A 27234-nucleotide genomic window follows, 5' to 3' on the forward strand; every position below is an offset into this window, starting at 1 on the left:
CTTGTTTATTAAATTAAAATTAAAAATTAAAATTCATTTATTTCGAACAACGCAACAATTTATTTATTTTTTGTGTGGTTTTCGTAGTTATTAAACAGTTTTGTATTAAAATAGTTACACAACTACTACTAATCGTTTTCAACAATTTTTATTTATAAGTAGCTAAAATCCTTACACTAAGTCAGTGATTGATCTTACAACCGCCAATATTTTATAGTCATATTTTTTTGCCTCAACTGGCATTAACGAGTTCGCACTATCTTTACTTTACTAACAACTTTTTTATGGGATGAAATAAACGAATATTTAATTTAATTTAAGTAGTGTATGTTTATAGTTACCCAATGTGAATCAACATCTCAGACTTAATGTATATTTTATTTATTTAAAAAAAACACTTAGGACTAGGTATACAATATTTTCGCCAAACTTAAGACAGTTTGTTGGCTAATATAAATCATATTTGCGACAGTACAGACGTCCTTTCGTTTTAAAAGAAGAAGGTAGTATAAGTACATGGGTTTCATATATTTGCAGTGTTTCTCGGGCGGAGGTACAGTCGCCATCAGATATATCGGAGCGGCCACGGTGCTCACAAATATCTGAACACGCCTCTTTTGTCAAAGCGTTAGAGTGCGTGTTCAGATATTTTTGAGCACCTCGGCAGCTCCGATATATATTATCTGATGGCGACTGTACAGCGATCATAAGTAGTTCACTTTTACTGCACCTAGACACGCTACCATTTTACGGTAAGTCTGGAGAGTTATTATAATCTCTAAGCAAGTGGAAACGAGTCGAACTCTTTCACAGACCACTATTACGTTCGCTTTTCGATAACGCATAAGCTTGCCACAAAAAAAATGACCACCGGTAAAACCACAATTCCTGTTATAAAATATATTATAGCATTGGTACTCTGACTTTTCTGTATGACCGGAACGCTAAAATTGCTAAGAGCTACGACTATAATGTCATATAATCAAGAGATTTAAGGGGTTAAGGGGTTATTTGTTCCTGAGTCATGGGTGTTTTCTATGTATTTAAGTATTTATATATTATATATATCGTTGTCTGAGTACCCATAACACAAGCCTCCTTGGGCTTACCGTGTGACTTAGTCAATCTGTGTAAGAATGTCCTATAATGTTTATTTATTTATTCAAGAGTAAGCCTTAAAAGCTGATATACTAAAACGCCTAATAATAATAATGCAAAGCCTTTCTTAGTAATGAAATTCTCAAAAAGGTTACATCCCGAATGATTCCAGAAATAACTACTTTTCTTTGTGAACAGACCTTAATCTTTACAGACCTCGTTACACTGGCTTGTTTATTCGCTCGTCTCGCCTGAACTTGCTAAGCAACGAAAACCCGACTTCCACTTCTCATTGATAATTACCACGAGCTCGTGTGAGGTTTTGATGCATTGCATAAGATCCTGCTCAGATGGCGCGTGTGCACATGCGCGTGAAACTCATCTGAACAGGGCCTAATATCATCACGCTGTTGGATAGCCAAATGTGTGATGAGGAATGTAACTATTGGAAATGAAGTCACATTTGAGTGTTGGTGAGATTTGCTATACAAGTGTTGGTGAGGGAATTAAATATTATATTTGTTCGATTAAGTTTCCATATATTTTTTTAATACCCATTCAACGATTAGACTTTATTAGTTTTACTCTATACACATTACGCACACACAGTCAGCAATAGTCAGTATTACTATTAGCTGCAAGGGTGCTAAGCTAGTAGTTTTTCTGACTGTACATGTGATATTTTATTTTAAAATCGAATATTTCGATTTGAAATCATGTTAACATATATTTTATACAACACAACGTATATAACCCTCAACAAATAGATTGATACTACTTGTACTAGAAACGTCTGAAGCTTTCAAAATTGAATTCCAGTTTACAACTTGTATCATTTTAACATGTTTATTTGCTTATAACATTTCTGCTTAACTAGAGTTGAGCAAGAGTCTAATTTAGTTCTAACCCAAACATCAGCAAAACATGTAATGCTAACAGGTTAGGTTTATTAAGTCTATTTTTGGAGTCATACTGACGTCAACATAACATCGACATGGAAATGGAAATTACGCTATGAACGATATGACAGAATCGATAATGGACTTCCCTGTGAGATCTTTAAAAAGGTGTTTCCTCGTACAGTACAGGTAACACAGACGAATTAAAAATATTTTGTAGCTCATGAGTCTCATTGGTAAAGTTTCAAATGTTGTTATTCGACATGGATATAAACATAGCAATTACATGGCGTTCATGCTACAAGATTAACTATGGCATATTCTCAATAAAACGTGGAATTGCCTCTGAATCACATTGAAATGTTTATACCGTGGCATGAGCGCATCGCATGTTCGTTGCTACTTAAAAACAAAAGAATGCACCATGCGCGTAGGCAAGCTGCCTTTATATTTCTTCACCATATCAATTCAGTTTGAGATTAATAGTTGAATTTAATGAATGGAACGATTTATAACACATATTTCGACTTTCAACGTTTAATCTAAGCATTTCAACGTGACACTTTCGCTCGCATAACTATATATCGCACGCATGGGACAAGTTTTCACCTATCGGACTACACTTTGTGCGCTTAAATAAATCTGTCTGGATGTGTCTGTGATGTATTTCTGAATCTGAGTTACCTGGCCGTTAACATAGAAACTGATCCCCTTAACGTTTACTAGCTGAGTTAATATAAATAACTAGTAGTTCGCCCCCAATTAAGAACTAGCGTTTCGCCAAAAATTATATAGAGTAGATTCATAGACATCAATTTAATTTTCGATGCGATTGAATTAAAAATGTGAAAATTCAAGATGGCTGCCGCTTTATACAATTTTGACTACGAATTTATATTAAACTAGCGACCCGCCCCGGGTTCGCACGGGTTACACAAAACAAATTATACACCTAAACATTCCTCAAGAATCACTCTATTGATAGGTGAAAACCGCATGAAAATCCATCCAGTAGTTTTTGAGTTTATCGCGAACATACAGACGGACAGACGCGGCGGGGGACTTTGTTTTATAATATGTAGTGGTCTGTATGTGTGTGTGTGTGTGTGTGTGTGTGTGTGTGTAATCTGTCGCTGTATTGTCCGTAACAATCAGTCCAACGCTCTTCGTAGATTTAAAAACAACGAATGCTACCAAATTGCAGTATACCTAGTTTTTAAATCCGCTGGTATTTTAGTTTCCACGTATTTTATAATTCCTTTGTCTTGTGTCGCTGAAAATGCGAGTGAATACAAGCAACAAGCATGAACAAGGAGTCAATTACTTTTGACCCATTTAAAGTATACTTTTTGTATAAAAAATAAACGATACAAACAAGACAAAGCACTCTTTTGAGGTGTATATATACATATAATAAGTGTTGAAAAGATTTGGACCGGTCATAGTCACGTACATTCGTAGGTACAATGTTCTCGCGATCAAAACAAGTGTGCTATGAATTTTACATTTTGTTATTACGTACACATTTATTTGTGTCTGAATAAATACTCTGTTATGAATTATGACAAATAAAATTGCGTGTTCTAGTGTTCTGCAATTTAAATTATCGATTTACCGTTAGACTGTTTTGACGACCGTTTCGTATTCAGGTATATTATTTAAAAACATTTATGTGGACTGAAATAGATGTCATACACTAAAGAAAAAGTGACCAAGTCCACCGGTGGCCGAGGCCGGAATCGAACCGGCGGCGTCTTCAGCTTAGGTGTGAATTATATTATACAAAATGTAGGTAGGCGACGCGTCGCACGCCTCTCCCGCGTATAACAAGGGACATTTTTCTTCCACGCCGCTCCAGTCGCGACTGCTGGCGGCGCGGGAGAGGCGTGCCTGCGCCGCGCCGCTTGAGTATGTTTCACGTCGCGTCGCCTACCTACATTTTGTATGAAAATGTTTTCGAGGCAGCATCATGCTTGCGCCACACCTGCGTCGCGTGCGTTCCGTACCTCAAAAGGAAAATACGGAACCCTTACAGGATCACTCGTGCGTCTGTCTGTCTGTCCGTCTGTCACAGCCTATTTTCTCCGAAACTACTGGACCAATTAAGTTGAAATTTGGTATACATATGTACGTTTGTGACCCAAAGACTGACATATAATTCAAACAAATAAATTTTAAACATGGGGGCCACTTTTGAGGGTAAATGAAAAAATTAAAAAATAAAGTTTTTCAGACTATATCGTGTTATATATCAAATGAAAGAGCTCATTGTGAGAATCTCAAATATATTTTTTATGTAATTTTGATAAAAAATTTAGAAGTTATTCAAGAAAATAGGCAAAATTGACCATTTCCTCCTTTATCTCCGAAACTACTGGGTCTTAAATTTTGAAAAAAATAAACAAACAAAATAGATATTTACTTATAGATTACAGGAAAACCTATTAGAAATCGCAGTCAAGCGTGAGGCGGACTTAATTACTTAGTTTTTGATCCGACCCCTACGGGTTTTTTAAAGACATTTCACTCACGTTTCACATACAAAATACATTGTTTAAATTGTGTAATATACGTAACCCTTGGATCGCGAGTCAGACTCGCACTTGGCCGGTTTTTTTTTTTAAGTGGCAGCGGCATCATGCCTGCGCCACGCCAGCGCCGCGCCTTCACCTTATACTATAGTGTATAATTCACACCTTACGCAGCTAACGTCCTGACCACGTCGTGTATGACATTTATTCCAGTTTATCGTATGTACCTATATAGTAGTGCATGTGACTAGTTGAACATTTTTGTGGGTTTACTAAACCATTTTTCGGTGGTCATGTCGATGATACAAGACTTAAATGTTATCGAAGTAACAGAATGATATATGAATTTATAATAAGTCCACAAAGACGCCCGTGTTTGTGAACGTTTTTGACCAATTTTACTTGTTAACAATAACAAGACTATACTAGTAGTAACTATTAGAATCGCTCTGGTCTGATTTCCCGGCCGTAATCCCACGTCGACTGGTAATAATACTAATAATCCGATTGCACCCCGGCCTTGGCGTCAGCTGTCCGATGTGTCGATAGCTCTGCCAATTCTAACGAATTGCAGTTGTAATTGAACATGACTGCTGGTCCGGGTCCGGGTGAACTTGTTCAGAAACTAGGACATAGTAGACCAGAGCATTCTGGGTCTCAGGAGGAGCATGCTCGAAACATGGAGTAAGTTATCTTAACCCTTAAATGCATAATGATGTATATATGCATCGTATATTTGATGGTCCGTGGCTCAATATGCAGCTATCCAAAATCACATTTATTACTTTTATACAGCATGACACATCTATTTCAATTTATTAAAAAGTTATACAAAAAATCATGCATTTAAGGGTTAAATATTTAAACAATAAAGTATACTAACCCTGGAGGGAGCTTGGAAGAGCGACGCGGTGGCGTCCGGCTCGGCGGCGTGCGCCTGCGACATCTGGTGCGCGCGCGCCTGCCGCTCGCGCTCCCGGTCGCGCTCGCGGTCGCGGCCCGGCCACGCGGGAGCGCCGGCGCCGCCCCCGCCGCGGTCCCGGTCTCGGTCCCACTTGTCGTACCTGGAATAAACATGGTCTAACGTTACTCGTTGAAACAGACACACAAACCATTAGTGCGACGCACGCACTCCACTTAGAGATCCAGGTCCATAAGTGGATGTGTACTAGCGGCCATACATGCTGCTAAAGCTCTCTTAAGTGAAGTGCGAACGGGCTCCATTCAGTCCAGGTTTAGGTACTTTCAGATACCTAAGTACATAGAACTATTTTATCCCAGATTATTCCCAGGTTGGTTGACGTCGCAGAAGCAGTTAGAACCTTGCTCGCTTTGCTGTGCTCTTAAAATTCTATTCATAAGCTTTTCTATGGGCTTTCTTTATTTTTAAATCGTGTTGTAATTCATAATTATAAAATAAGGCAGAAGTTAGGTATACAGCTGAATAACGAGGTAAAACGATGTATTTTTCCATGAAACTTCGTAAAAGAAAATTTCTCCGTAAGTTATCTTGTATACAAATAAAGTAAAGAAAACGTAAAAGAGCTTATCACGACAACCATAAACAAAATGTTCACTTCTCATGCTCGTAAAGTTAGACTTTAACAGAGCGTAGACGACATAAATTAAATTAAGTTATAGTAGATTGTTAACCAAGGGATGAAAGGCACTCATTTCTGCCGAGGTATTTTGGCGCTCGAACGCAGTGAGAGCGCCAATAGCCCGAGGCTGAAATGATGCCTTTCACCCGAGTTAAACACTCTACTTTTCATTTCGAATACGAGGTAAGTAAAATGCATGTGTTATTTTAAAAACATGACTAAGTATACATTTTTATAGTATTTCTTGAGGGTACTTTCAAATAACAATTTAGGCAAAAGTATCGTTATTTATGGAATATGGATATTTATATCAGAATGGAAATTTTATAACTAATTCATTTAAACCCAAAATTTCAATTGCTTATTGTGAAAAAATAGAAAAAATCGTACTTGGAACGTAAAATGCTCTAGTGCAGACACGTATCATTTTCTGCACACCTTTTAGAACAACAATGACCCTCTTTCAGAGCATGAGAAATGAAAAATAATTATTTATTTCAGAAATTCAATTTCCATAATATAAAGTTGCTTATTATGTTCTAGCTAGAGCATAAAATAAAATCATCTATTACGACCCTTCTTGATTTAGCAATAAAGTCCTGCATCTGCCATACAAACTGCCAGCCCTGCGCGCGCGCCCCCGACAGGCGCGCTCCCGACCTGCGTGCCCCGCGCCCCCGACCGGCCCGAGTACAATTTTCTTTAGTCTTGTAAATACGGTAAAATAACCTACAATATTGGATATTTTTGTATATTTTACTCACAATCGAACTGAAAAGAGTAGTGTATAACTCAGGCATACTTAATATCCATTTTTATCCTCGACTATATTAAAAAAAATTCGCTCGGTACCTCTACAAGAGGCTATATGGCCGTTATCCTTTTCTCTATCCCTCGTTGTTCGTCACAGGTATGGTCGGATTGGAAATGCTGGAGTTTCGGAGGAAAATGCTTCTCGCGATCCACTATGTCTTGCTTTTCCGGGGCAAAGTGGATAATCCTTGTGTGCTCTCGAGCATACGGCTGTTCGTCCCCAACGACTATGTGCGCGCGGGCGCTCGACGCCGGCACGCGCTTTTCGCAGTCCCCGTGACGCGCACGCAGTACGCGCGCCGAGCGCCCACGTCGAGAGCCCTCGAACTTCTAAACGGTTTGGTTGGCTCGGTCCAGGATGCTGACCTTTTTAATGACAAGTTGTGTCTTTTGTGCTCAAAAATATCCGAATATTTAAATGTTTTTGTCACACGTCCCTAGACTGAGGCGGTTGGGAGATATGCCCGAATGTTGTTTTATTATGTTTAATTATGTTATTTATGATGAATTGTTTGTTTTGTTGTGTTTTACTTGTCTTGTGTTGTGTATGAAATGTTTTTTCCCATGTCATGGCGTTTGGCCTCCGCTGTGAGCCGGACATGTTTTTGTAAATAAATAAATAATAATAATAAATAATTAAAATATAAATACTATAAATGGATCGCTTTATACCTTTGTCATACAATTTACTATTTACGTCTTTGAAAAGAAGTCAGAAATAATACAGATAAATATTAAATGATTATATAGTCGCCTGCCGTCGAACATAATAAAAAGTAAAGATATATACCTATGTTTAAATTTAATAAAAGTGATACATAACGCAAGTTATCTATTGCATTTGCATTACGGTTGGTTAAACAACAATACAACGGCCGGTACCGCGCGGCTTTCTCAAAGCGATCGTTCGCTCGTTAGACACATCCATGGGTTCATTTGTTCCACGGATTACTGCCTTCGTATGCCATAAAGCGCAATGTACATTAACGATGCAGTTAGTGCAGTCGGTGCAGCCGGTCTGTTATTACGGGACGTTTAAAACGTCATAATAATGGAAAGTCTTTTATGAAAGGCGGGTACTTAAATGGGTGTTACCAAGTATTAACTGTCGGTTCTCTTTTCTTAACTTCTTTATCGCTGGGCTGCAGATAACGAAGCAACTTTGCCGTTATAAGAAAGATACCATAGTGTTAAATTCCTATTGATTATTGGTTTTACTTACTTCAAACTAAACCAATTAGTATTCTTGTATATGTTCAGGAATATCCGGTGATTCCGAATCAGTTTTGAATATCGGGTGATACCGAAAATGGACGGAGTTACGAGTAAATTTCGGAAGTATCCGATATTCACAAGGGATTCGGAATTACCCATATAGTCAAGAAAGTTATATATTTACCAATTCGTCATCCGTATCTGCGGAAGCCGACCGAGTATATAATTTAAACATGGAATGTAACTATAGAATAGAAGCTTAAATTCCTTTGACTGGCAAGATGATGCTTTTATTGCTTTTAGCGAATTTTAGGTTTCAATGTATTTAGTCATAAAACTGTGAATTAGATGCATGATCCACCGCTCATCGCGCAGCAAGCTGTAAAATATGTACCTACAGCTGGTTTAATAAAACAACAATACCACTTTTCTCTTTGTCATGATTATCAATGCAGCAGTAATCTGCATGGCCATCTGATTATATCCTCTCTATATTACTCATTATCAGTGTCCAATTTAAACTTGGCAGGGGCCTACTATGGGTATGTAAATAATGTAACTTTCCTTTATTTTCTTATAAAGTCCTCGTCAATAGAACTTGCAAATAATGTAAACAAATATGACAAATTTTGTTAGCGTTTGACACATAACCTACCATTTTTACGAAGGTTATTTTGCCTAAAATATTAATAATGTACATTTAATTTAACTAAAAATTTATATAAATGAAATATTTAAGTATAGACTGTTGATAAGTTTAAGGGTGTCCTTTTAAAGAGCAAGATTACGAAGTAATGAAGGTAAAATGGTTTGTTTACATTGTTTGCAAATCCTATTGACGACGACTTTAAGAGGCCGTAGTCGATTTTGGAGCCAAAATTTTAAATTGATAGATTTAGTCGTTGAAATTATACACGTTTTGTTACGTAATATCTAAATAACAAGTATTGGTTTCTATTAGCACGTTTTCTCATCTTGCCTTTTAATAATGAGGTCGCGAGCGTGCGTCACCAGTAATATCTGAAGAGAAGGGTTAGTTTTTAAAAATTCATCAAAAAATTATGGTGGTAGGTATATTATACAAATTGATGTATAAGAATAGTTTCAGCAAATGTTGTAGATTGTTTGAGTATCAAAATTACGTTGAAATTAAGTCGATTTTCAGAGAAATTGTCACTTGTTTTGAAGTAATTTCTGGAGAAAATTGAATTCGTTTAACTTTCATTTCCTCGAACTCTAAGTCATATAACAAAAATGTAATCTGATAAAGGTCAAGTACAGAATATGCATAATACAAATTTACCACTTTTAGCAGTCCAAACTTTACGAAATTTATAAATAAGAGCGACAAAATCAGTGCTTTACGCGCGTTTGCCTAAACGTCCTTCAGAAAAAAAACATTACTAATTTAATATTGTCTTCGGTTACCGCGATAGTTACTCATGAAATAAAACTATGAAAACGGATTATATCGCGTATATTGAATTTATAATACATCCCGACGTTTCGAACTCTTTACAGCGTTCGTGGTCAACGGGTGTCACCCGTATTATAAAATCAATATACGCGATATAATCCGTTTTCATAGTTTTATTTCATTACTAATTTAGTGAGTCCGTTTTCAAAAAAATTATCTGATAAAAGGCAAGATAAAAAGACGTGCTAATAGAAACCAGTACTTGTTATTTCAATTTGGTAACAAAAGGTGTACAATTTCATCGACTAAATCTATCAATTTTACATTTTTGCGACTAAAATCGACACCGGCCTCTTAATAAGAAAGTGATATAAAAATTGTAACATCTACCACTCAACCTACAAATTGCATTTCATTATGCTAAATTTTCTTATCAAAGTGTAGACCACGACAATGTAATGTCAAGAAGCACTTTGCAATCTTATCTTACAATTAGGCAGTAATGCAATATCTGAAGAAAAACAAAAACTACGGATATGTTTGGCAGCACCACACATTGAAAATCAACAATCAAGTATTTATTTTGTAGGCTCATATCTTACGGATCTCTTTTAAGTCCGGCCAGCTTTTGCATAATCAGTATGTACATATCTCACTTATTAATTCTACATTCATACAAAATGAATAATAATCTGCGGCAGTAAATCTTAAAACCACTTAACTAAGAACAATGTAACATATAATTCGAACAAAAACATAGTAGTCGATACAACTTTAGAAATCCAAAAGGTCGTAATGCATAGAAGTTACCACATCATATACAGTCTAGACTCTAGTGTATTTCCGCGATAGGTTAGCACATATATATCATTCCGATGGTATATCGACTCGTTCCGGAACGCCAAGGACGATAGTAAGGCGCAAACAAGTCGGTCAATAGGTGTAACTACTTCACATACATAATGCGCTAGTTAATATCACATTACGATTACTTATTAAAACTCGTCACTTGATTAATAGTGTCAATGGAAAGAGAACTTTATTCTATGTGATATAAAATTCCCTTTTTAATAAACGTCATGGAAATACGGAGAGAAGTTGATTCGATGCTAACTGCGGCTGGTTTATTTGATGCAAAGACTGCACGAAGTTTCACCGAGATAGGTGCGAATGTTCTCAAACTAAGTTGTAAGTTGGAAATGGGGCTTGGAAGTAACAGCTAGTTGGATTTATTTTATGAACATGCCAGAGAGTTACCTAATTCGAACTCATTACCTATTGTGTTTAATAGAGATTTATTGAAGCGCCTATTGTATTTAATTCATCCACTTATTTTACGTAAACTAACCTTTGTGAACGTCTTTTGTGTATCAAAATATATTTTTTTATGACAAACTGTTAAAAATAATGTCGAACAGAATTAACGTAAGTATCACACGAAAAAACTAATACCAATAAATATATGTAGTTTCTAAATTGTCCGTTTTCTCCCTGCGAATAGTGGAATGTCTTTAACCATCGTCTGGCAGAATAATGAACCAGCCGTTGTCTTAACGAGCGCAATAATTACAAAAAAAAAAAATGGTTTACTGACATCGACTACACTTTCACTGCCGCAAGACTTCGGATTTATGATTATTAATTACCACTCAGTCGTAATACCCACTAAGTCGTAAATAACTCGGGAACGCCTTTTAACTATGTAACGAGCACATGAGCTGGAACGGAGTTTAGGGAAAACTTTATTAACTTCGACGAATTTCATTAAGATCGAACATCCGTAAAACTGTTATACGGTCGGCTTGTGTTGTTTTATAACTATCGCTATCCAGTATACTCGTGGTCTCCTCAAACTTTTAGTCTCCTCTCTCGCAATGATCGCGATATAGTTAATGCCAACAGGTTAAGGACTCCAGGTGTTATGACGGTCTCATTTCCATACAATATAATATATTAAGTACGTAAATACGTATACGTAATATGAGAATTATTTAAGCACATGTTCTGAGACAGTAATTAATGTAACGCCAACATTATGGCGCTGTACGGCACAATGATGTCATCATAGTTTATAAGTTGAACATCTGTAACTCATAGCAGGACGCGATAAAATACATATTGCGTATTGTTGCTTGTTCTACTGACCTACATTAAGGACTCTCTTCGACTTGTTTTGATAGCATAGTGACACTATAGTGGCACATACTTAAACACGGGAAATCAGTAACTTTTTACATGGCACAAAATAATCTTTAAAAGCTTAATAACCTTTTTAACAGGTCATTAATACGCTCATAAGCCATCAAAAATTTCGTCATCTCATGCCAAATAGAAGCAGGAAGTGAAAACATTCGACACGGTACATTACTTGAGTTTACTACGTAATTGACTTTTGCAAACTATTCATTTTTATTATAACTTTCGCTGAGTAAATTACACGCGAATTTCTTTGCAAGACTTCTTAAAAGTGGGTACCTATGAAAGAATTTAAGAAATTTTATAGTTTATTTACCAACTAGGGTCGCTAGTTGGTAAATAAACTACGCTTCGCACGGGTTACACAAAACCTAAACAAATATACACCTAAACCTTCCTCAAGAATCACTCTATTGATAGGTAAAAACCGTATGAAAATCCGTTCAGTAGTTTTTGAGTTTATCACGGCGGGGGACTTTGTTTTATAAAGTGTAGTGATTATTGATACAACTGATGCACATGCAATTACAGTAAAAATAAAACAAACAAATTTCAAAAAATTCTAAATAAATCCAACTGATCTACGGTATTTAAATGCATTTGTACTTAATTTTCCTAGTTCCTTTTACCTAATTAAATACTACGTTCTTTATGGTTTCCAAATAAAACATTAGACTAAACAAGTACAAACAGTTCGTACATCTACACGGAATCAGTTTACAAGTTTTATATCTAACACTAATTATTAATTTACAACCCACTCTAAACTCGTTTGACAATGACGTGTTAAAAAAGAGTGTATAAAATTACATTCTAAATGGATTGAATAGCAGTCGGATCTATACCAAGACAAGAATGAATGCTGGACCACCCGACCACCCAGAAAGCTTTAGATTGCAGCTTCAGTAGATTTTAACCATACTAGGCATATATTGTTAACTTTAGAAGATACATGTTTTCAGCTAGTAGGTATTATTAGTTACAAAGAAATATTTCCTTTGTACGATCTATATAACTGGTACCATATGACCGACTTTCTCACGATCCCAAAGGGTTAAACGATTATTTTCCGGGTTGGTCAAAAATGGTCATTTACATTATACCTAACTATACTATAGAACACCCTGAGAAGATGGCAAAGGTGCTGAAATGTCGGCAACTCACTAAAACAAATATGCATGTAAAATAGGTAAGGAAATGGAAGGGTAAGAGAAACGTAGTTTATTTTGCTCGGGGCAAGACAAACAGTATGTTTCCCTACAAGTCTTTCTCTTGTCCCAATGTTTTCTTACCCCATATAACCTTAGTTATAATTTTTCAGGATTCCTCAGGGGATTTTGAATGATCCCTTCGAAACTAGATTTAACAGTATAGATAAGAACCGTACTACAAACTCTATAACAAACATAACTTTCAACCGTTAATAAGATACATTACGATTTGCCCGCAGACAGGTTACCTTGGCGCAAGGTCGGAGTAATGATCAAAAAGCCGGTTTTTGGATATTCTTAACTTGTTAAATGTACGACATTATTCTCAATGCGAAGTTATCATACAAGATATATGTAAGGTATACCTATATGTGTAAAAGAATAATAATTTAGGCTTCAAAACGAGCTGCGAGGTAGAAATAAATAAGATAACGTTTTCACTTATCAAATCATTTGAGGTAGAACTTTACTGTTTAAAGATTCTTAATTATAAGGCTACTTACATAGAATTTTGTACAAATGGTGTATTAATTAGAGGTAAAGTTTAATGTATTAATTGTGTAACCTGTTGAATCTGCCAGCTCGATTTGCTCAGGTCGATTTTTACTAAGCGCACTTTGTGTATGTTCTCGCTAGTTCGAACTTATTTCAATTCGCAAATGTTCGCTTAGTAAAAATCTCATGGAAAATACTAGAAATCTGTGAAAATCGTTATACTGAATGTACAACGAACTACACTTTAGCATAATATTCAGTCAAGGATCAAGCATACCTTATCTACCGGTCTGGATATTGACACGTATTAACATACACAAATAAACACTCCTTATAGACTCACAAACATACAGTATATAATTTTGACCGTCTTAATGAGTCTTAGTATACTTATACTGTAGCGTTAGGTTAGTATTAAGTATATGTACATTATGGAATAAAACTATGAAAACGGATTATATCGCGTATATTGAATTTATAATACATCCCGACGTTTCGAACTCTTTACAGCGTTCGTGGTCAACGGGTGACTGAGGAAAAATTACAAAGTGCAAAAATACCCACATACTAAAATAATGAACAATCATAGACTACAAACTTTAAGGCTGGTTGTACATGCAAAATCGGTTCATAAGGCTAGTTATACACTATAATTATTTTTCAAGTAAAGATATATATATATACGCGATAAAAACTACGTAATTTTTCCTCAGTCACCCGTTGACCACGAACGCTGTAAAGAGTTCGAAACGTCGGGATGTATTATAAATTCAATATACGCGATATAATCCGTTTTCATAGTTTTATTCCATGAGTAACTATCGCGGTAACCGAAGACAATATTATATATGTACATTAGTGAAATCGGATTAGTTATGAGATGATATTCAAGTAGGTATTTCTACTAATATGTATGAACTTATTGTGTCCTTATTAAACCCCTTAGGTATAATTCTTGTAAGCGACAGTGACTCAGATATCGACTTTCTTTGTTCCTTCCAGCATTGCAAATGCGATGTACTGTGAGCCTTTTACATAACCGAACTCTGCGATGAATCTACTTAGGAACTTTTTAATATTGCACGTATCCATTCCTATTTAGGAATCAAATTAATTAAGTAACTACTTTGGAAAGTTTCTCTTTCTAAGCACGATTCACCACTTATTGGCAAAACTAGAGATTCTATACAGAATATATTCGTTCAACGTATGCAAATAAGATCGAAAATGTTGTGCGTGAGTGTAACCCTTCGAATTTTAGTTTAATATGAATAAGAACAACGATAAATTGGAAGGTTTAATTAAAAGTTATTCTAGGGTCAACAAAGGTCTAATAATAACTTCAGTACATTATGTAATCTTCATGGAATCAATATTTAAATTCAAGTCTAGCCAAACAGTAAACAAAATTAAACTTTCATGTTTTATCAATTAACGGACTACGGATTTACAAAAGAAAATTGGTAGTTGCGCGGCTTTTTGTTTTTTGCTATGCTAAAATATACTTTATGATTGATTCTGATTCGGAAATTATTAAAAAATAACATGTTGATCGGAACTACAAGTTAATACCCAACAAAACACTAGTAACGGTAGAAAAGTTATAATATGTAAATTATTATCAACTGCAAGAGCATAGGACCAATAGCAGCGCCTTGCGGTACACCACGCGCATTTTATTGATTTTATGAGCGTATTTATCCACTAAAAGCTAGTGAGTTTTACGGCTACTAAAGATAGGTAAAGCAGGCTCGTTGCCGGAATTTCCAGGTCACTCGGATGAAATTTGCGCGCTAGACCGTATAATGTCCTAGAACTAAACGAACGCGCCGAAAAATACTATGACATGGAAAGCTACATTAGCCATACATTTGATACGAATAATAAAGATTATTAAGCCTCATAAGTCATAAAACTAGTACATGGCTGTGATGATCAGATCCTAAATCAGGAAACGACCTATTGATATTGTTACTGAATGATTCTAACATTCATCCAATGATATTTTGTAACTATACATAGGTTATACTTATACATGAGGAGTAAAAAAATACACCCATATTTTATTTCATTCATTACCTATGTATGAATCGGTTTTGATGTTTAATTTTCGCTTCAGAACTATTCATCTTTGTAACACTCGTTGTTAAACATAAGCTTGTATCTTTCTCTTGTTTTGGAACGCCTATCTCTGGAGTCATAATATCATTGCTTATTATATCCACAAGGATATCAAACTTCAAATTACCTTGAACAACATTTGGGCATTCTATGACGCCCGCCTATGATCATTACCAACACATGGAGGCACCACTGCGCAATCAATAAACTGATTTACGTTAAACATGGCGCCGGGAGCTGTCATCACATTGCAACTGAGTACCTACAGAGGGTGCCATTATATCTTTTTCATCACAAAGTTTCTTAGCATATGGGTGATATAATCGCTCAATCGTCATGCGTTTGTCGTTTTCCTTCCTGATAGGAAGTACGATGTGTCCTCGCAAATTTTCCTTCGCCTTACTCCAACCTTCTGGCGGGTTGTATGCAAATTGATGATGAGGAAAACTTATGACATGCATGTCAATTTCTTGCAAGCATTCGACAGAGTGGGCTCTGTCTTCAGCTCAAAAGGGACTTTGGAACACCGACTAAATCAAAAAAGAACAGACTACCACAGATTATACTTGCAATTAACTGGAAAACATTCATTGATAAATAAGGTTAATTAAAAAAAATCTCCTTATAAATTTGTCTGTTAATGAGTTCTTGCACAAATATTAATACGATTAGATCTTTAAAAGATCAAAGCTTAAATAATAAATAATTTTAACTTCTCAACTTTTGTTTTTTTTCCTCTTTCAGCACTAAACCGTTTTAAAGATGGCCATTAATGAAATAAAATATGCACACAGCTGAAAAAGTGGCGAGCTGGTGTCGAAAAGTTTCCGATAAGGAGTTGTTCCAATAGCTCGCCACGTGCAAGCGAGATTGAGGCGTCGCACAAACCAGTGTAAAAAACCGGCCAAGTGCGAGTCGGACTCGCGCACCGAGGGTTCCGTACATTACATAATTTTAGTAATGTATCTTTTATGTGAAACGTGAGTGAAAGGTAAATTGCGGTTTACGATTTATGACGTATTAAAAAAAACTACTTACTAGATCTCGTTCAAACCAATTTTCGGTGGAAGTTTGCATGGTAATTAACATCATATATATATTTTTTCAGTTTTATCATTCTCTTATTTTGAAGTAACAGGGGGGGGGGGGGGGGACACACATTACCACTTTGGAAGTGGCTGTGACATACGGACGGACAGACAGACATGACGAATCTATAAAGGTTCCGTTTTTTGCCATTTGGCTACGGAACCGTAATAAAATCTTAAATATCGGGGGCACAGTTGCGTTGGTTTGTTCGTTCGACTCGCTTCCCGCTTCCGTCTAGTAAACGATTCTAATACCGACCCAAGGTGGATGAAACTCGGCCCTACCTACTTAATTAAGGCCTACTCCGACAAAACGTTCGCTTCGCACCAACTTGCTCAAATAAATTCAAATACTTATTCAATTATTCAACAGGGTGCAATCGGTGTCGGGATTTATATTTAATTTTATTGTTTGTTAATGTTGTTCAGTCGCTAATGTAGTAAAGGAATGGCCGAATCACTTTTCTATCGACATCGAGTTGCAAGTAAAAAAAAAAAAAAAAAAAAAACTAATCGATTATTGACTGTAGTTAAAATTAATTAATTATCACCATGCATGAAATAATAAAGTACTCGTACATCGTAAACAGCTGTAATCATTGGCCACATGTTCTGTTTATTAAATAGGAAAGAACTAAAAAGAGTAGTTAATTTCATATTACAGACGAGTGTCATCATTATTCTTATAAATAATCTGTGCTTGCAGTTATATTTCTGCATTGTTACATTCTGCGATAGTCAGTTTTAGTGTTACACTTTGTCGTCCGGTTATTACGGACGCCGGCTATAGCCGTAAGTTATTGCACGGTGTTCTAAAAGTTGCCGTTGGCGTTGTGCGCATTTGTGAGTATGCTGGGCGATTAGGCTAATTGCTATTTAATTATGACGTCTATTATAAATCTTCAATAGCCCTAGTCTACAAAGAGTAGGTAATTTAACGTTACAGACGAGTGTCATAATTATTCTTATCCTAAATCTGTGCTTGTTATATCTCTATGCATTATGTTCTGCGACAGTAAGTTTCAGTGTTACACTTTGTCGTCCGGTTATTACGGACGCCAGCTACAGCACTTAATTATTGTACCGCGGCACTAAACGCTGCCGTTGGCGTTGTGAATATTATGCTCAGCGAATTAACTAATTGCTATTTAATTCGAATACATTTAGGCCTGATTTAATGACATTATCCGCAAGATGAATGACTTATTCAATTTTAGTATCTTAGTACTTAATATTTCTAAAGATTTTTATTAATCTCTTTCGGAAACTGGCACACACATCAAGACGTTTTGAATATAATAAGTTACGACTATTAAAGCAAACAAAAACTTATTTGTTTAGGGGTTTGACAACCTGGCCCAATTAAAACGGCATCTGCCCCGTTCCGGCAAAACAGTGTATCTTTATAACATATTTTTTCAATCTATGAAGATACGCTGTTTTGCCGTAACATGGCAGGCATACTACTAAATTCCAATTAGATGAGTATAGTACTACTATACTTGTGACTCTTGGAAATGTATACCTACCTTAATTCAGATCAATTGAATTGATCACTATCATCATGACCGTCATCAGTCTATGCTATGGTAACAGACTTTCACAATCTTCACTAATCGTAATCATCGCAAATGCCACAGAGTTACCTCAAAATAGTAGTTTTCACCACATACATCCAACCCGTTTGAACATTGCTACCCGAACCGACTGAAAGTCAAATAGATAGCTATAAAAATAAAAACCTAACCTATAAACACCACACCAAAGATTTGTTTAAACACACAGACAGACAGACAGACAGACAGAACATTATTTTTCTTAAAAAAAGGGCGCTTTAATGGTCTGCTATTAAAATACTTATATACAGTATTGCCTATGACCTTCGTTAGTCTGGGTCAGTCTCGTGGGGTCGATTCCGAGTTGTTTCCAAAAACAATTGTACGATAAAAAAATATCTGTTGTAGTTACCTAGTCATTATAATCGACCGCTTATTTGTTTATACAAATATCATCACTTTATCTTCAACATCCTCGTGTTTTTTCTCGTTAAATTTAAAAGGGTTATTTCGCTGACATTTAAGAAAATAGAACGTTTCTAACTTCTTAAATGTGAGCGATGACCAATTTTTTCCCCAATACTTTTGAAAAATCTTAGATCCTTTGTCTACACTAAAGATTTTTGCGTAAAACAATAGAGACAGACTAGTTTTCCATCTGAAATGTTCTACTTTTGTTTTATATCCTAAATCGATAGAGCTTAATATTTTGATTTAGAAAACGCCAAAAAAAAGTTTGCACCGAAACAAAAAGGTTTTTTAGTGGTCATAAAATATATCGGAGCGTCCAAGGTGCTCAAAAATATCTAGACTACCCGTCCCACTAATTAATACAGTTCTTCATTCAGATATTTGTCACACATGTTGAATTCCGATATATTCTACATATCTTATATATATTATACATATTATATGTGTAGTATGTATTTTCTCTAATGATTTTTACGCCTAAGACCCTAATCTGTTAAACAAAAGCCATTACTTCTTTTATGCGAGCGGCTAGCTCCCGTATTAGCGACGTGGCAAAGCAACAATGTCCTTTAAAAAGCAAATGTATCGTGATAGTATTAAGGTTCAAATCTATGTAATAATATGATCGCTCGCCTACATTGAGGTGGTCGATCGCCCTATATTGCCAAAACATTACCTCGTATGAGCTGTTACATAGATTTGAACCTTAATACTACCGGCTACCTTGAAACTGCGCCTAGGCAAAACAATATTGCTACATTTTATTACTTTGATATTTACTATCAGCGTGACCTGCGAGGTTAGCTGATAAATGAATTCCTTTTAAACACAGTTTTTTACGGTTTAATATAAACTATAAAGCACGTTTTCGTTCAGTTTAGTAGTTAGGGATATTGTTTTTCTGTCTAAATTAGACTACAAAAGAAAAAAGTTCCGCTAAGCTAAGAAGGTAGGGGAGACTAAGGTGGGTTGTGACAGAAGGGAGTTGTGACAATGAAGATTTCTCGAAAACTATGATTGTTAGCGAGCTGGAACCAGCGCTCTTAAGCCCCTTTAGAAACGCGCATTTTGACGTAGTACCTGCCAACGGCGCATATAAAGTTGTTTTGGTTGTACGTAAACATAATATTCTAATTCTAATGTATGCATTTTTAATACCACTTCAGTGGCAAACAAGCATATGGGGCATTGGGGCGCCTGATGGTTAGCGGTACAACTAGTGGACGCTAACAACTCCAGGGGTGTCACATACACGTTGCGAACCATTTAAAAACTTTTATATATATATATTAAAGGAACCCACAGTGAAATCTCTTGAGAAAATCTCGGCTGGGAGTATATTCCACAGTCGGAGTGTTCACGGTTCACGGAAGGAAATTCCTATAATTTTCCAAAGATACGATATTAGTACAATAAGCTAAGGTAGCAGTATATTTAACTAGGGAGGTTAGACTAACACGATCTTCACTCATAATTTTAAACTCATAATTTCGTCTTCGTGGAATCCAGATTAGCAAATGTAAGGGTGAAAAAACATCCCATCACATACCATCGGATGTCGCGAGACTCGTTAGTGTTGTGTGTAGGGGCAAAGTGACAACCCTCTAGCGTACAAGTTAATAATCAAATGCGGGTAGTTCGCAAAACCCAAAGATGTTGACATGATACAATTCCTCGTCAGTCTGCCTGTGACCACGAACGTAACGTCACGTTCAAAACGTCAGGCCATAAGGAAACGTAAGTTTTTACGCGATTAAGTTCCGTGTTAGTTTAAAATTATAGGGAGGTTAGTTCAGAGTGCTTCTAATACAGCTTATTGGATTATCGTGAGCCACGGCTTACTAGTCATTGAGCAGCTCTACTATGGACGTCACTTTTATAGTTTGTTACCTATTACATAAAACACAGCTTGTAATGTCGTCTGGATTAGTTGGTATGCCAATGGCAACAACAAAAGATTCTGATGAATTTTAATACAGATAATAAAGTAAATATACCTATATCTAGCGATGAATTATTATTTCCCAATATATCTTCTAACAGCGTTTTATAATGAGTATGTATTTTCATGAGCTTTTCCAAAATTGTTGATATGTAGGTCATACTGAGCCACCAATCCCGAGATCGCGAAAATGAATTTGGCTCTCCCATACAAAACATCAACATCTGACCAGCCAAAATGTATGAAACAGGCAATTTGTTTTTTCGTGATTTCGGGGTTGGTCCCATGGTTAAAGTTGCTCAGTGGCCATCTATATTTTCACATCGAAAATATTGCAGAGATTAAAAAAACATCATGGATTTAAAAAAAATACATTGAACCCAATATTAAAACAATTTAAACGAACAGAACCGTTACAATGGGAATAGTCGTGCGTTACGCGGAAGGTTCCGAATAAAATAGTAAAGTGTAGGATTCGGAAATGACAATTGGAAATTCTGAAGGCGTCGCCGTTAGACTAAGTTCCACTTGTAAATATTATCTATCGATAACAGGGTATATGTAGACTGGACAACCAAATTGAATTACCAAATCGGTGTAGGGTGTAGGTATGTCGCTAGTAATTGGAACAAGGGGTATCAACATCAAACAATATCAATAATTACCTATTATAGGCACTTTGCTTGTGAATTAATTATTTATTTGTTTGTTTACTGGTGTAAATCTGTGGCCCTAGTGAAAAAGGGTTACAAGTCTTGCGCAGCTTAGGTGTAAAAGGGCATAAGTGTTACGTGAAACTTACACCCTTTTACACCAGCGCTGCGCGAGACTTGTACCCTTTTTCACTAGGGCCACAGAAATATTCCTTGTGTTTAGTTGTTAAAAACGAACTTTACTTTTAGGAATAGATGATGTTTTTGTTTATTACGTTACGTGTACAGTTATACACAGTAACTTCTCAGTAACTTACAATATTATAACGCAATGTGACATAAGCGCTGTTATACCTACTCATTTAAAACATATAAAAACAATCTCTTACCCAACAGCGCCGTTCAGGGCGGAGACCAGGCCGGGCCGCTCATAGCACATATGCATACCAGCAATCTCGTCAGCAACGTCTTGTCAAACACAACAATATCTCAACAACAAAAGAAACACTGCGCACTTCACTTAAACAATATTCAAATTAGTTACAGAGTTTCAATCAACTCCGCGAACGAACATTTTCGACGTGGATAAAGTTTTGCCAATCGTCAATACTCGCAATTAACAAGTACTGTGGAACAAACAAATGAGTTAAGGACTTAGAGGCATAATGTTACTCGTGTCACGTTTCGCTCGATCGATGCAACTGACGAATTAGCATTCATGCCCGATGACAAAGGTAAACAAAACAAAGTCACCGAGTGGAAGTACAATCATGAGCTATGTATTTGCATAGGTTAAAGTAGCAAACATTCAAGTATTAGGATAAACCAAATTAATAAAAAAAAATCTCGACTTTATCCCAAGTACTCATAAACAGAATCGAGTTATATGTAAGTTTGCTTAGAAGGAAAATACCTATTGGAACACCGGGGCTTCGCTAGCGGCGTGACGTCACAAGGATAAATCAAAAGGCAAATTGTCGTCATTGCTCTTCAAAGACATTAATCGAGGTCGGGATTAATTGAATAGATACACGTGGAAATGTTAAAATATCTTTAATCTTTGTAAGTTGAGACGTCGGATTCTAGAAATGTTTTAATAACGGCAGCCAGTTTTGACCGCATAAAGGCGTTTTATAAAACGTGGAGAATAAGGTGTAATCTTAATTCAAGAAGTAATTACTTGGGAAATTTCCGGACGGCCCGATGATTAATTGCGAGGCTGGGCCGCGGATACATTTTGCCTTATTTAGCACCGAACCGAGTAAATAGGATGTGGCGGCTTTTTTCTTAGGGTCATGAGGAGCCATTACTCGGATGTTTCCCCCTGTGATTGATCGGTGTTGCGTCTAACCATCGTCGACACTGTTTAAGTCTGCTGGATTTAATGTTGTTGTTAGTAATAGGTACCATATTCATTAGTTAATTGCAATAGAATGCTATTGAATGAAATGACAAGATTTTTGGATCATACTGTGTTAAACTGTGGTAAACTCCAACCCTTGGTAAGAATCAGAATTTTTAGTACAATCAACACGAATTAGAAGCTGACTGATTTGTTCTTTGATAATTTTGTAGGCGCATTTTTATAAAAGGGAGCGCACAAAAAAGCTCTACCCCATACGATCACCCTTACCGTATGAATGCGGGTACAATAACTTCGTAAAAAGGTCTGTCAAGGTTAACAATCAAATTTTGTTGTTGTAAACCGTGTATTTTTCTTTATACGCTAAATTTTTACGTTCCACATCTCAAAAACATTAACCTAGATTTAAGCGCAGATCGAACTGGTCGGGTTGCTGGTACTTTGTCATTTGTTTAAAGGTAACCACCACATCTAGTTCTCACCTAATCTAAAAACTCCTCAATAGCCTTTACATAAACCAATCACATTTAAAAAGTGTTTTAATATTTTTCTTTATCCACGTAAGTATATGATTAAAAACGTCAGCTGAGATGTGGGGATAAGGTGGGCCGGGACCCCTTTCGGTAGCACAATGGGATCGATATAGCGTAAACAGTGGAGTAATGTAGACAGGGCTCATGTGGAATCCTCGGCTTTTATAAGTCAATTAAAGGTAATCATTAAGACGGTCCGTGGGAATATAATCGTAACCCGAAGACGATAAGACCCCAAGGGCCACTCGATTGACCACCCGTCCTATTAACAAGAGAACATGATCTTACATTTAATTAACTTAATAGGGTGGATTTCTTCGGATATCTCTTACAAAAATGTTCTTATGTAATAAATAATAATGTAATTGAAATTACACTACTGCTGAATTTGTGCATAGAAAATTGCAGAACTCCAACACAAGAGAATTTTAATCATAAACACACGAGGAAACCCTACAAAGTTGAAATGCAAAAATTCCCAGACAATGAAATGGGTAATAGAAAAATACTACAGCGATGTGTAGAAAATTTAGTGTGTAAGAAGAATTGACAGCAATGATTGTATTCCACTAATTGTTATAGTTTTTGGTCAAGTCTAAAAAATAACTACATAATTGGGCAATGATTTGTCGTTTTTGACGCTAATATGTTAGGTAGCTATACCTACATATAAGGAAGAAAGAGTTCGTCCCTATTTAAAGGAACGGTGTTTGTTACTGCAAAGCCAGGTAGGCGCTCAGGTAATTTGCGTTGTCCTCCATTAACTTTATCTTCGGAAGTATCATTAGATTAATTAGTTGACCAATAAATGTAATATGAATGGGTCTTAATAAAGCTTTTAGTTTATTTATTAATTGAACGTTAAAGCAAGACAGAACATTATTCTCATTTGCGAATGATAAAAATAAAAGCGGACGTTTAATTGGTCTCATTCGTGCCCTAATAATTTAATGTTTTCATTTTATCTACGTTACAGAGCCCCAGTGTCTGAATCATAAATCGTCATTTTATTAACCCCGAGTGTCAACAGGCGTGTTTATATGCGTAGCATCGTAACGAATTGTAAATTACAGTCGATAGCATCATGAAATAGTTCCCAGTTCCAGCGATCGAGTGCGTCACGGGTGAGTCAACATCATGGACATAACATCCGTCGAAGTGGGCGATTCTTACAAAAAGCCGCGAAGGCGACCGCGTCTAATTCCGATCCTACATCCAACACTGCAATCCAGGTGATCACTGACAGTTCACGTCACAGTTTTCACTGTGACGGGGCGCCGGCACATACAAGAGCGCGCATCGGCAACACGTGCGCATCCCGCGGGGGGGTGCAAGGCGCATCACGTCCGAAAACCCGCCAAAACCGAGTTCCCCGCTCACCCTTGAGAGCTTGGTGAAGCAGGCATGCGCTGACGGTGTGGCACGACTGCACGGCAGGCGAGGACGCGCGCGACTGCCGCGAGGCGGGGCGGGAGCGTCGAACGCACTACGCTCGCAGGTTATCGTCACTCGAATACACAGATAATGATGTCAAAAGTGGATCGGACTAATGTTCTCTATTATGTTGTAAACGTTCCCAATCCCAATTCTCGATGTTGCACCGTCAGTGAGCCTCCCAGTACGCCGCTGTAGTTCATCTTCCGAATTGTCCAGAATAGTCCAGATTATGCTCAATCATCTTCAGAGGCGAAGAAAGCTTTGTTATGATAATGATCGATTCAATTATGATCATTTCCTTTTAATTAAGTAGAAGGACAATCTTCTCATGGCAGTTCTTTTAAATAACATTTAAAATGTAATAAACACGGATTAGTTTTTCTTTAGAGATTGTTGTTACAGGCTACAGCGGATACGGTTGTTAGATAAGCGTAGGTAACTGTCTAATCTCTTATAATTTATAAGGATCAGTGAACCGTCGATGTACCAATCATAAATTCCTACGACAAATAGCAAATCTAATCCATGCATTTGTGTACTAAAAAGAATTTAGAAGCGGCCGCCCGCAAAACACCAGCCGTAATTTTTATTGTTCCTCGCCTTTTTCCGGTCGAAAACAAATATCATGCTTATAACCACGCCCCATGGTTGTAAATCGTTTACCTTTACAATAAACTCGCACACTCCATAAAGTCAAATCGAATATTGTTGTCTTTTCGCGCTCAGAGCGATCAATCGAATGTGCACCGTATTGTGATAACATTGAGTCGTTAGAGGATCGCTCGCGTTAATACGAATGTCACTTATACTAAGATAGAGGTATTATTTAGAGACCAAGCGGTGTTTGAAAAGGGGCTTAACGACTGGGAGGTTAAGGTTGTTTTTGTATTGTCGAGCAAGTAGCGGAGAATTTCCATTTAGCAAGGCGTAATAAATGCACAGTGGTGGTATATTTTGGTTGGTTGTATTAAGAAGCGAGTTTCGTTTGATGGATACAGTTCGTTGAGGTTTTTGCGGTAGGTTTCGTGAGAGCCGTAACGTTTAGAGGCTTTAGGGGGATTGGCGTATGTTTTTTTGATTATTAATTCTTATAATTTGCACACAAACGCGTAAGGGAGCTAGTTTTTAATATGGCAAGTGAACTACATGATAGGTTATGGATAGATTACACAATCCAGTTTGAGTGTATTTTATAAATTCATTACATCCTGTAATCATGATATGCATGATATCCTTTATTGCCGACATACAACACCCAGTATAAGATTCACTTGCAATTGCATAATTAAAACAGAAATATGCGAATGATATTTTTGTACCGAAATTTATTTTAGATAGTGTAGATTAGATACAGACTTTGCTGGTCCAGTTTAAAGAACATTTCGGACTTGTCAGAGACAAAAAGTGGCAAGTATAGGTAAAAAAGGTAGCTAAAGTCCCTCTTACATGTAGTTGTGTACAGTTTACAAAAAACGCGTTAGGTTAATATAATACGCAGCATTGACAATTATTTCTCAATATTCTTAATAAAAAATAAATTATGAGTAACTAAACTAAGAGGAACTAAATTAATCAACAAACCCAAATAATGTTGGATTTTATTGAAAGTAAGGGTTGGCAAAACCAGACAGTTTTGATAGATATACAGTAAGGAACACTAATTTCACCAACGGGTGCCCAACTACGCCCAAAAAAATAAAAATATTTTTTTTACCACGAAACAGAGTTGCGTAAAATATGTTTTAAAGTAGGTAAAAATAAAAATTGTAATTAACTTGATCACCACCCATCCCCAAATTAGCCTAGTCATTTTTTTTATTAACTTATTCCAAACCCTATAATAAATGTTGAATTAAAAAAATATCAAACTTCTTAACTAAGCAAATAATGAATCTGCCAACCTTACGTCATATTATAAATTTCAAATATGGAACTTCTATTCAATACACATTACTCACACAAGCAAAAGGGGCTTTAGCTAAGTTTTTTACCTATACCTATTTGACTTATTATACTCAAGGCCCCAAAATGGATGTCATAAGTGTGTCATAAGTGTACATAACAAGAGATAATAATTACGCGAACCCCCGCCATTATGTATGTAAAGTAAACACAGCACATCATTTATCGGACATAAATGAAGGAACCTTGGATAGTGAGAAAAAAAACAAGCAAAAGTAAGTAAGATACATTGCGCAATAAGGAAGATACGAGTATGGCCAAAATTTTAACGAGAGACGAGCGGAAACCCAACATCAACATCATCAGCAATCAAAAAAAAAAAACAATTAATTAATTAATTAATGTTGAACCCATTAGTAACTTTAGTTATGCAGCTACGATTGAATAGTTATTTACGATACAAGTGCGAAAAATAGGAAACTCGCAACGAGTGGCAAAATTTAAAACATGACCGAAGGGAGGGAGGGATAAATTACCTATTCGCACGTGTATTTTACCACGTTTTACAGTACATATGGCCCTTTAAATTTTCGACGTAGCTACGTAATATACCTGGTGTCGTAATGTAGATGTACTGTAAAATAGACTATGTATTACATACAAACAGACGGATATCAGATTTCTTAAGTTTT

At 36.3% G+C, this 27234-nt stretch overlaps 1 protein-coding gene across 4 annotated transcripts in view; it reads right to left on the bottom strand.

Moving 5' to 3' along the window:
• LOC134747195 (AF4/FMR2 family member lilli) overlaps positions 1–27234 on the bottom strand; it is a 265189-nt gene that overhangs the window by 128586 nt on the left and 109369 nt on the right. Inside the window, exons 1-3 of one of the 4 annotated variants that reach the window (XM_063681785.1) lie at positions 24377–24726; positions 21697–21933; positions 5412–5592 (exon numbers count right to left, since the gene is read on the bottom strand). In XM_063681785.1, the coding sequence (XP_063537855.1) occupies positions 5412–5592; positions 21697–21752 (237 nt within the window). In that variant the 5' untranslated portion in view covers positions 21753–21933; positions 24377–24726. Of the gene's footprint in view, positions 1–5411; positions 5593–21696; positions 22197–24376; positions 24727–27234 lie in introns of those variants that run through there. The other 3 variants (XM_063681788.1, XM_063681786.1, XM_063681787.1) reach the window with 3 other exon arrangements.

The sequence above is a fragment of the Cydia strobilella genome, chromosome 14, assembly GCF_947568885.1.
Source record: "Cydia strobilella chromosome 14, ilCydStro3.1, whole genome shotgun sequence".
Lineage (NCBI taxonomy): Eukaryota > Metazoa > Arthropoda > Insecta > Lepidoptera > Tortricidae > Cydia > Cydia strobilella.